Source organism: Hipposideros armiger, unplaced genomic scaffold, assembly GCF_001890085.2.
Source record: "Hipposideros armiger isolate ML-2016 unplaced genomic scaffold, ASM189008v1 scaffold_101, whole genome shotgun sequence".
Taxonomy (NCBI): domain Eukaryota; kingdom Metazoa; phylum Chordata; class Mammalia; order Chiroptera; family Hipposideridae; genus Hipposideros; species Hipposideros armiger.
Genome location: NW_017731451.1, coordinates 3,261,080 through 3,273,577, shown reverse-complemented (window position 1 = coordinate 3,273,577; position 12,498 = coordinate 3,261,080). Strand labels below are relative to the sequence as shown.

The following is a 12,498-nucleotide window of genomic DNA, read 5'->3' as shown; positions in this document are numbered from 1 at the left end:
AAAAAAAAAAAGAGTTGGCTTGGGATAACAAGCTCTGAGCAGCAGGGCTGCCGGTTCGGATCCCATATGGGCCTGTGAGGCTGCGCCCTCTACAGCTAAGATGCTGAACAACAGCTCAACCTGGAGCTGAGCTGCCATGAGTCGCCGGCAACGGCGTAGGCTGCAGTGCGCTGCAGTGGGCTGTCGTTAAGGTACCGTGAGCGGCCGTCCAATGGCCGGCGACTGATCTGCCTGCCTCAGCAGGGAAGAGCACAATGATCACAATACTAACACGGGTCAGTGAAGCACAGTCCTCCACAGCTAGATTGAAGAACAAAAGGACGCAACTTGTCTGTTCCCCTTCCCTGATTCCCCAATGCTGTTCCCTCCCAATTACCTAATAAAATCTTTAAATAAAAACCAACAACACACACACACATGGGATACAAAGAAAAACCCTTAGCTGGGTATGACCCAGAAGACTTGAAGAAAGGGCAAAATAAAGAAGATCCACTAGGCCTTAATACCCAGAAGATTATTTCAAGCAGTACTTATTTAATACGCAAGATTAGACTTCCTTTTCCATGGGTCTCATTACACTAATTCCTTCAGCAATACATAAACTTAATAATCATAATATTTTAAGGCTGTTGGTTTCCAATGTTCACTTTTTATAATCAACCCATAGACAAAAAGCAATGTATAAACCAGGATGCCATAAAAATTATACTTTAAAAATAGGGAGATAGAGAAAGAGTAGGAGAAATGTACTTTCCTTAACATTCACATCAGGAAGACCACAGACAATATCTAAGTTGATAAATCAAACAACAGAAATTTAAGTTTATAATTTAAAGTCATAAAAGTGTCATCATAAAAATTTAAAATAACAAAGTTAATTAATTTAAAGGTTGGCATGGAAAAAGAGAAAATAGGAAGTAATGAGATGTCACAAAATTGCTCAGTTTTTTCAATGGAAAGTCAACCGAAACTGCCTAAAGTTGATAAATCAAGAAACAGAATTATAGGGCCGGCCGAGTGGCACGATGGTTAAGAACAGGCTTGGGACGACAGAGGGCCCCGGTTCGGATCCCACATATGAGGGCCAGTGACACTGCCCTCTACAGCTAAGATGCTGAACAACAACAGCTCAACCCGGCGACGGCGTAGGCTGCAGCCCCTGTGGCAGTGGGTTGCCATGGGCTACCGTGTGTAGCCAGCGGCCAGCGTGAGCAGCCAGCAGCCGCAGTGAGCGGCTGTCCAGAAGCCAGCGACTGATATGCCTCGCCCGGGAAGAGCGCAATGATGGTGTCAACTTGGGCCAGTGTAGCAACGTCCTCCACAACTAGACTGAAGAACAAAACGACAGCAACTTGTCTGTTCCCCTTCCCCCAATTCCCCAGCACTGTTCCCATCCCCCAATTCCCCAATAAAAATCTTAAAAAAAAAAAAAAAAGAAATAGCATTATATATATATTATTTAAAGTTATAATGGTAAGCACCAGCAAAACTTAAAACAGAAACAGTTAACATTGGTTTCCTCTAAAAAAATGAAGGGAGCTTGGGAGTAGACAGTAAGAAGGAAGGCTTTTTCATTTTATATACAACTGTACTGTTGGGGTTTTTTAGTCAGGTGTAACTATTATTTGATGAAATTTAATAGCATAAAAATAAAAATATTTCCACTTTGATACAAATATACTATAAAGATCAAAATATTGCTAAGAAGTTTGTTAATAGAACTCTGGCTAAGTTACACAAGCTCAAATTACATGTAACTTTTTTCAGAAGAAAGGAAGGTCACAATTTCTTTTTAACTTGCACCTAGATCCAAAACAATAGGATTCACTCAGTGTTTAAATCAGTCTTAAAATGCATTTATAATTATTACACTGCAAAAGGGAAAGGGGAAGAGGAAACTATCTTTTGTAAAAAGCAACATATTTTGTGCCTCAAACTGCTTGGTACATTTACAGGTGAGCTTTTTTAACAATCGTAACAAAAATGATAACTTTTCTACAGAAATGGGCAACTAACCTACCTATAAGGCAAAAATTCTGCTTTATTTTTCCAGGAGCCATTGACTTATCTTTCTGTCCAAATGTAAAAATCTACAAATATCTGCAAAACAGTTTGCACGCAGGGTTTTGGTCTGTGGTCAGCTGGCCTAGTTGGTAATTAAATCCATTTCCTAATCACATTCAGCTTGGTAACAGAGATCAACTACAAAATCTCACTGAAATAATAATTTTATATAGAAAACACACAACAGAGGTTTAAAGCCTCTGTAAGGAGGGTGTGTTTTCCTTTAGAAAGACTTAATATATTAGAAATTAAAGACATTTTAAGAACATCAACTACTGGGTCGTCAGGAAAGTCATGACGTATTTCTTCTATGTTTTTCGTGGCAAAAATACATCATAACTTTCCCAACGACCCAATATTTGAGGACTCCACAGGTTTTTATTTCTCTTTGATCCATTACTGACTTCTGGATAAGAACGCAAATCCTCAATAAAAACTACTGCTGCACGCTTGTATCCTGAATTACATCCTGTCATCTCTCTTGAGACTCTCTTTTATCCTGCACAATGCACACTCAAAACAGCTATTACAGGAAGTGTTGGACTATCAGCTATTTATAAATGGACAAAAATCTTTAAATAGCTTAGTCAGCTACCTCTTTACCGTGGTAGGCCTGAAAAACTACCTGTTTTTAAAGACATAGTCTTTAAAGACATGCTAGTACTTCAAAATACTATTTAAATGCTATCTGAAAAAATTGCATTTTGTTTTGGAATCTAAAAGCAGCACTAACATTACACAGGCACAACATGACAAGATAAGGAACAAGTTGATCTTTAAAACACATTAGCCAAATGCTCTAATCGTTTACTACAAGAAAATTTCAAATTTTAATATATTGCCTTAAAGTGTTCTATACTGATGCCTAGCCTTCACTGCACTACTTGAGCATTTTGCAACAAATACACAATTTAACATCACATGTTCATTTTTTTTATCCAGCATACCCATTTCAAAAATATAGTACACAAAAGTAAAAATTCTTAAACTCGTCAATATTTGACATCCATTATATTAAAAAAACCTTTCCATAGGTCTATTGTCCTATCTAAAACTCAGACATGCCTTTCCCACGCTGCTGAAACAGTAAGTTGCACTTCCTATATAGCAAACTAATGATTTAGAACTCATTTTTATGTATTAACAATTATTTTTAAGGCCTTAACATTTCTCTTCCTTGTTCTCAGTTCCCTGTCTCCAGTCTTTAGAGATTTGTATTTCATACGCCGTATTAGAAAATCATTTCAAGCCATTATTTCCAAAGGTAAACAGCTTCTAGGAATTTAACTTACAGTTATACTAATATACACAAAATACTGTACCTACTAGGATATTCACTGCAGTACTAGCAAAAGCCTGGAGACAGCCTAAATGTCCATCAAAAGGGATAGTTAAATTATGTTAAGTCAATACAACAGAATACAATGAAATTATTAAGAACTAGGCATCTCTGTACATAAGATATGTAATAGTCTTCAAGCTATATTTAAGGTTTAAAAATATTGAGAAGAAAGTGTACTATCACTTATCATTAAACACACAGCCCCCAAGAAAATCTCTCTAAACAGGAAAACCAAGAATGGTTGCTTCTAGAAAGAAAAAAGGGTGGCTGGCAAAGGGAAAGCTGACATTGTATATCTTTAATGCACATGCAATTATTACTTAATAAACACTCTTTTTTTTTTCAAAATATTTTTTTGAAAATGTAATCAAATATCCTTGATTCCATTAGTTTTTCAGTTCTAATACTGGTTTGCTTAATCAAACTATTTCACCCTCAAAATTTCTCCTATAACTTGAAAGACATGAGCATCTTTCCTATTTTATTTGTCCACACCATCACAGATACATTTTTATTCAAAGGTCACTTCATGATTTTGAGAAATATGTGTTGCTAAGCCACTCGTTCCAAAAATTCTGAACTTTCAGTCCATATCATAGCTATCAGCCAGTTTCTCAATCATGTTTCTGGAGCCACACGTGGCTAGTGGCTACCATACTGGCCAGACACATTTTCATCATTGCATTCAAGTTCTGCTGGACATCACTGCTCCAGTCTAAGGGTTGGTAAGCTACAGCCTGCAGGCCAAATCCAGTCCACCACCTGTTTTTGTAAATAAAGTTCTATTGGAACACAGCCATTCTAATTTGCATTTGGCTAGATATTTTACTGTTGATATTTCTGTCACTACAACAGCAGATTCAAATAATTTCCAGATAGATGGTATGGACCACAAAGCCTAAAATATGTAGTATCGGCCTCTTTATGGAAAGAGTTTGTCAACCACTGCTCTAGACAATCAGGTTTCATTGAACATTTATTTCCCTTGGGCCTCAAGAATAGTTTTGAAGGTTTGCATTACATAACCAATGTATACTTGATTTTACTAAGTGATAGATACTTTTTAACATATATCCGTACCAAAACATGTCCTAAAATATTTGAATGTTGATATTTTCTAAGCATCTCTATAAAAGGTAGTAAAAGCACAGAAGACAATAATAGTCTAGAAACTTTAAAAGAGTGGCATAAGAGGAAAAAAAGATGCTTAATAATTCCAAAAAATTACATATATTCCTTATCAATATACTAAAAGAAATGTATCAACTGTCTTGAAAAGCATCATATAATTTCTTAGGAAATTATAGACCTAGTTAGTGCTACAGGAATATTTATGTTTAACCACTTATCTCACACATCATCACTATATTTCAGGCTTTCAAAACAATTACTTAAAGTGTCAGTGAACCATGTTTACCCATTTAGGGCATTTTAAAATTTTTAACGCACAACCCTGTACAAGGCACTGGTAATAGAATGATGATGATCACCCATTTCTGGCTAATAGTTAATAGGGCAGATTATACCACTTATATTACACACATAAGAACAAAGAGGGGCAGAAGCACAACTAATGAGTATACTGGCTAAGGGGAGGCTTCTAGAAAAAAAGCTATTGAAGTATAAGCAGGAGTTTGCCAGGTTTGTAGAGGGGAGGGAGAGGGAGAAATGGCAGAGCAACAACATTCTAATTTGGATGTAGAAATACACAAAATGAGACATGGAAAGGACTTAGCAAGTCCTAGAAGCTATGAGCTGTGCAATGCTACAGAAGCACTGGGGTAAAAAGAGGGAGTTGGTGACCTACGTAAAGACTGTCAAGACTAGACTTTAGGATCCGAATGCCAGTTTACATGCCAAACTGAGGAATTAAGATCAGATGTGACTGTATGAGCCGTAGAGAATGTAGTTTTCCAATAAGAGACAAGACATGATTGATTTTATTTTGTAGGAAAATGACACTGACAACAACTAGGATCTTGGCCAACAGTGAGGAAAAACTAATGGCAGAGACCAATCAGCTACTGTGCAAATCAGACATGATGCCCAAAAGTAATGACAGTGAGGATGAAAACAAATGCGATGCAGCTATGCTTGGTAGAATCTATAGGCCAGAAGGCCTACTTTTTAAAAATGTCCCTCATGTGTCATTTTCCCTTTTCAATATTTTTTGGTATAGATGTATCCTTTGCATGGAAAAAGCTTATTCAATAAGATTGTCAAAACTGAAGGCAAAATGGCCTTTTTTGTTTTTTCCCCCACAGTATTAGGAAAGAAAACATACTAGAAATACAGTAACTCAAGTGTCAAGAGATCTGGATTACAGGCTTGTCTTTGCTGTGAGACAATGGGCATGACAATTAACCTCCAAAAGCTCTGGTTTTCTCATTTGTAAAAAGAGGAAATTAGACTAGATGATATGAAACTCTTGAAAGTTGTAAAATGCTATGATCATACTTATACATCTTTAATCTGTTAAGTCTCAAAAAAATTCAAATACTATCATGTGTTTAACAACCAACCAAATATGAAAAATCCATCAAAAACAGGCAAACACTACTGTACCTATTATTTACCTACTACATTTATTTGTAAAAGATTCCATGACATACATTAAGACATGCAGTCACCAACTACTCATCTGAAACCCTAAGGCAAAACTGAAACTCAATAAGATGTCTGTCAGTCAGCCATTTCACTTTCAATTACTAAGTATCTTTCAAAAACATCTCCAAAAAGGAGCATTCTTTTACTGGGGTGGTTCAAAAGACTAAATGAATGTCTGCAAAGTTGAATAGTAGTATTGTTTGGTACAAGTTTTCAGACATAACACTATCCTATGGAATCATGTTTGTCTGAACCTCTTATTGACAAAGAACTTTTTAACAATATTCCTTTATCAATCAAAACAAAAAGTGTCTCAAACTTGAGAAATACAGTCTTGAGTTTGTAACCATGAACTGCTGTGTGTGACTTCTCACTAATGTTAAAAGAAAAACTGTATTACAAATTCATCTCATACTAAAAAGTCTAGAAATACTCAACTTATTTCTCTTAAAGAACAACTTTTAAACCTGATTTTAAAAGAAAGGATAGTTGGGTCAAAAGACCCTTTTCCTTCAAAACAAAAAGATGGAATAAATAACATCAAACGTGAAAATCCCAAATGTAAATCTTGCATTTTCCAGTCTGTTCTAAATTTATGTAGCATAAGTAATATAGCCTAAGTTAAAGTTACATACTTCAAAGGAAATAACATTTTAAGGTTTTGTAAACTGTAACATTAAACTATAAGCAGAGGCTTTTCTGATGTGTTATGTTACATTACTTCTTTCAGTGTTTCTTCTAAAGACCTAAACAAATTTTTATAGATATGCTACACTATATACACTAGAATAATTTCTCTTTAAGGTACCCATGTGATTTTTCTTGCTTCTTAAAATAGCGTTATACATTTTTCTGAGTTAACGAAAATAAATTCTGAAAAGAGCTAAACTGTAATTTCCCATGATCAGAGTGTAAAATCCTTTACTATGCAAATCCATATTATAGTTTAGAACCACCACTAAACACTTTTTGTTCTATTCAAAGCTCTGGTATCAATGAACATGAAACTAATCCTGCTACCAACCCACAAGAGATGTGTTTACTGTAAAGCCTCAAATCTCAACTACGCCTTTGGTCCAAGAAAAAAACTTTTACGTTGATTTTTCTTACATGTAATATAGTGATTTAAACTAATGCTTTCAGGTTCTAAAAGTTTTTTTAAAGAATATTTTGAAGATACACAAACTGATCTTTACTAAAGGAGCTTTATTAATTCTAGTCAAACAAATTTCACTCAAGAAGGAAGTGTATTCGAATCAAGAACTTTATTAGAGGGCAAAATGTTTTAAAAAGAACAAATAGAAGCAGGGATTAAATTATGTTTTCGTTGTAGCCCATGCTATTCAAATACATTTCAGAAGTAGAATTTTTAACTTTTCTCAAAAGTTGCCTGCTAAAAGGAAGCTATTTTAATTTTTAAAAAATCAAAATACATTTTTAAAATTCCAGGTCAAATATATTACAAAGTTAGCATGAAGAGTATGAAAAACAGCACATCTGATTTGTTTTGTAATGCCAATGTCCAGTTAGGAAAACTAGCTGTGCTTTCCCCAAATTTATCTGATTAAGACTCCCACAGGAACACTAGTATAACAAGTAGAGTGGATATTCCAAAAACAAAATACAAGTTATAATACCTCACATTCTAAGACGTTCATTCAAGGACACCTGGCAATTAGCTAAAAGAATTATGAGAAAAGTTTACAAACTGAATACTATGGGGCCCGTTCAGTTGTAACAAAAGAAAAATTATCTGCAATAACAATCCTTTACACTTGTCTAGCACCTTGTAATTTTCACGTTTTGTGATAAAACAATTTATAAAGTTGTGCTTTTTCGTTCCCTGTATGAAATTAGCACACCCCTACCTACTTTGGTCCTAGAGTTCATAAATCAACCATATCAATCACAACAGGATGCGCAGAACGACAAAGCATCACTTCAAACTTACGAATGTAAGTAAGTGGCTGATGCTCAGTTTATTAAGAAATGTTCCGCTAAGATCCTAAAAACTCTCTCCCATATAGTTTGACCGTCTTTAAAGTCTAAGCGGGACAGGCAGATGTTCCTAGGCGCCCTCACTCTGGGGGAGGGGGAATTCCTGCCGGGATGTGCAACGAGGTGAAGGCTGGTTTAAACCTACCCTTCACAGGCAGGGAGCTGGTTCCACCTGTCCTGCAGTGCGAGGCCGTCTGCCCTCCGGGATTCGAAGGAGAGGTGTTCTTAATACATTACCCAGCTCACCTTCTCCTAGGAGAGCTATCAGAAAGAGCTTCCTAAGGGGTTTCTACGGTTCTCAACTCCCAGGAAAACAAGTGTTCGGGCCCAGCTCTGTTATCACTCCACATTCTGTTTTGGATCATCTATGTGCTCGATAAACCCCAGCACGCAGTCATATAGCAGAGAATGGAGTGGAGGACATACGAACACCCAAGGTTGGGGGATGTTACAATAGTTACCAGAGAACTAGACGAACTCTGAAGTTCTACGGGCAAAACGCCGTTAGTCCCTCAGGAGGTCCTACATTCGAAGGTAGGCGAGGAATTCACAATGTGTGAGAAAGCGAAATCAGGGGTGGGCGAAGAGGGGTCGCAAAGTAGCCGAGTATACGGGGACGGACGGGGCTGTGCTGCAGGGCCAACGGGCTGGCTGGCCCCAAAGGCTCGGAGGTGCCCAGTGGGTCAGACCCGTGAGGCTGGCTAGGACCCCGGTGCTCGGCCGCCCGACGGGCTCCTCGGCGAGGTTTCAAACCGCCGCCCCCGGGAGGCGCTCAGCCCATTGGAAGTTCCACAACGACCGTCACCAGCCCAAGGCCGGAGCGGCAACTCCTCGGCGGAGCGCTCACCCTCCGCGTCTCCCCAGGAACCAGACCCCACAAACTCCACCTCCAACCCAGGTCCCAAGTCGAGTCCAGCCGCCTGCTCCAGGCACTCGGAGAGCGCCCTCCGGGAGGGGACCGACGCCCCCCGACTAAGCTGCGCCGCGGGAGTTCGAGGGGCGCGACGGGGCCACGCAGGGGACGGGCAGAACCCGCGTCCCTCAGAGTCCGACCCGGGACGCGGCCCCGCAGCCACCTACGCCTCGCCCCTCGGGCACGGCCCGGCCGGGCTCCGACCCACCCATCCCGCGCGGTGGCGGGCAGGGCGAGGACCGAAGCAAGCCTACTCCCCCGCCCCTGCTCTTACCCATCTTTCCGCCTCGCCTTGTAGACGTGCCCGTAGGTGCCGCGTCCCACTTTGCACCCTTCGTACTCAAACAAATCCTCCACCCGCTCCCGTTCCGCCGCCAGCTTCGCCTTGAAATCATAATCCATTGTCTGCTTCCCCCATAGAGGCACCGGGACGCGGGGGCCGCTGCCGCTCAGTCCCTCCTCCTCCTCCTCCTCCCCCAGCGACCGCCGCTCCACTTCTCCAACAGCCGCCTCTCGGGCGCGCGCGCGCCACCCGCCGCCCCGCGGTCCGCCTTCAGCAAGGGACTCCTCGGCGACCGCAGTAGCCACCTCCTCCACCACCTCCTCCTCCTCCGCGGCGGCGGCGGCGGCGGCGGCTCCCGCAGACACCCCCAGTCCCGCCTCCCCCCTTCATTTCCTTGTTTTGGAACCTGGTGGGCCGCACCGCGGCTTCCTCGAGCTCATTAACGAACCAGCCCTCCCGCCCCTAGGTCGCGAAGGCTCCTGGGACCCGTAGTTCCGAAGGCACGAGGAGCAGTTGAGTTACTTCTGTGAAAGAAATACAACTCCCAGGTTGCCTTGGGTCGCTATAGCCTCGCCCCTACAAAGCATGCACGCCTGCGCACTTGGGCCGCCCCCACCCTCAGGTAGCGCTGGAGTGCCAGTTCCTGCGAAGGTAGAAAGTGCGAAGTTGCAGTGTGGTTTCTGCGAGTTTGTGGGAGCTGGTGGAAAGAAGGCCCTTGTTCCGATGTAAGGAAAGTACTTCATTATAACTGTCCCCGGGGGAGAAAAGTGGAAGGTATTTAACAAGTGCTTTGCTCAAGAGTTTGCTCCAGTGGTTTGCGAGGCAATTACTGTGGTTAGGACAGTTGTATTGCAGATTGTTTTTTGTGGCAATTGGTCCTCATGTTGTCCCGCCCCTCGTCCAACCGTTTGTTGGCGGAGACTAGAGAATGACGTTCTCGTTGGTGCGTGGGTATCCCAGGCAGGCTTTGGCTTCTTTCCCGCTCTTGATTGGTAATTGAGTGTGCTCGGTTCTTTCTGATAGGTTAATCTTTTTTCTTGACGCTGCAAAAACCGTATTTCAAAAGCTGAACGTACAGCGGTTTCCCAGTTCTGGCATCGGTCTGAGAACATTTAACTTGTGATCCCTAACAGCGAATCATCCTTTTCTTGGCCGTCTAGTCATGGTCTCCTCCTAGCATATGCGATTCCCCTTAGCAAGCTTTGCCCATCTGTCTAAGGACAATTAAAGTGCTAGAAGGATGCAGCGTTTTAAAAACAATCATTTGGGTTGGACTGTAAAGGTTTTTTACGGTGTATACATAACGGTGATGTTCTCCTAGAACGTTTAAGAAAGTCCCTTTAGTCAAGGTGAACGCTGATTCATTATTCCGGACATAACGTGTCAGATGCTTGGGATGCAATCTTAAACATGATTGGTGCTAGGATAGGACTTATATACCACATTCAGTGGGAACACAGTAACACCTGAAGTGGTGAGGAAAGTGAATAGTAAGTGACTTGTCTGAACGGTTTGGGAAAACAACCTGGAAAGCTAGAAGAAAGAGGTGAGAGGATCGTTTATTTACTACAACAGTAAGTTTTCTGGGAAACTTCCTCAGATCTTGAAGTCAATTAAAAAGTATATGAGTTTCTCTTATTGCCAGGCACTATGATATATGCCGTAGATACCAGATGAAAATTGGTCTTTTTCCATCAGGGAACTAAAACCTATTGAGGAAATAAACATGCGAACAAAAATAAACTGTAAGTACAATGAGCAACGGCAGAATACGAGGACTACTAGAGGACTGAGGTTAGCTTCACAAAGGAGGTAGGTTTGAGCCAAATTTAAAGAACCTTATTTGGAGGACAAGTGGGGAAGTAGGGAGTAGGGAATTATTTCAGGCATAACCAGCATGTACGTATACCATGAGAGAACATGATATGAGAAATGCAGTTCACTTGAATATTACAGATTAAGGCAGGGGGAAGGATGGCTAAGAAGAGACTGGACAGATAAGCAGAGGGCAAATTATGAAGAGCTATATATGTGAAGCAGAAGTTTTAGATTTCATCATACTGTAGGCAATAGGAAGCCATTAAAGACTTTTGAGCTAAGGGGTAATGCAACCAGTTTTGTGTATTCAAAAAAAAAATCCTTCAGACAACAGTATTTGGGATAAATTGGAAGAAGGTAAGTACAGTAAAAAAAAAAAAGCCATTACATTAATACTTGTAAAATACAAGTATTATTTTGATAATCATATGATTATGAGAAAGGGGCAGATACCAGAATTATTTATGAATCAAATTCAACAGGACCTGGAGATTAATTAAATGTGGGGTTAAGGGAGAGAGAATAATCCAAAATGACTTCGAGGTTTTTTTAACATAAGAAAGGAAATAAAGGAATAGAAGCAATTTTTAAGAGAGAGATGATGAGTTTTGCTGGAACATACTGAATTTGAAGTGCCTCTGGGGCATCAAGATAGAAATAACAAGCAAATGAATATTTTTATGTGTCAATAAGTCTTCCCTAAATGTATAGATTTGGAAATCATATGATGTTTATGATGGTGGGGTGTAGAGCTATTTTTTGGTTGGTTGCTATTTTAAAATAGGAGGTTTTATATTCATTATATCCACAAAATATCCCTAGAAGATCTGATGCATTATTCCTATTTTACATATGAACAAACTGAGACAGTAAATTGCAAGAGTCAGGTCTTAATGAATATGTACTTGGGAGTAAATGTAAATGAACAAATGTGTTAGTAAAAAATCAAATATAGACTATGAAAAACTTAACTAAAAAAATCAAAACATTTGGCCACATTCTGTATTATCAAGGAAATGGGGAAACAGACACTCTCCTACATTTCCTGTGGAAGCGTATTCGCAAAATATATACCAGTGTACACAAGGTCTGACAATTCAGTTCGCAAACTTGTTGCAGTGATGTTGCTAACCTTTTTTGAAATCAGAGGGATTATTCATTATGAATTTGTACGAGCTGGACAAACAGTTAACCAAGTTTACTATTTGGAAGTGCTTAAAAGGCTGTATAAAAAGTTTAGATGATGGGCCAGCCAAGTGGCACATTGATTGGGAGCTGGCTTGGGATGCCAGAGGGCCCCGGTTTGGATCCCACATATGAGGGCCAGTGACACTGCTCTCTGCAGCTAAGATACTGGGTGGCGGCTCAACCTGGAGCTGGGCTGCTGTGAGTCGCCTGCGATGGCGTAGGCTGCAGTGGGTTGCCATGGGCTACCGTGTGTAGCCAGCAGCCAGCATGAGCGGCCAGCAGCCG

The 12,498-nt window shown here is 40.4% G+C and overlaps 1 protein-coding gene across 5 annotated transcripts in view; it reads right to left on the bottom strand.

The window, feature by feature from the left end:
* CDK19 (cyclin dependent kinase 19) overlaps positions 1-12,498 on the bottom strand; it is a 183,725-nt gene that overhangs the window by 135,973 nt on the left and 35,254 nt on the right. Inside the window, exon 1 of one of the 5 annotated variants that reach the window (XM_019646345.1) lies at positions 9,199-9,560. The exons of 2 other annotated variants lie outside the window; for them this stretch is intronic. In XM_019646345.1, the coding sequence (XP_019501890.1) occupies positions 9,199-9,326 (128 nt within the window). In that variant the 5' untranslated portion in view covers positions 9,327-9,560. Of the gene's footprint in view, positions 1-9,198; positions 9,561-12,498 lie in introns of those variants that run through there. 2 more of the 5 variants (XM_019646347.1, XM_019646348.1) reach the window with 2 other exon arrangements.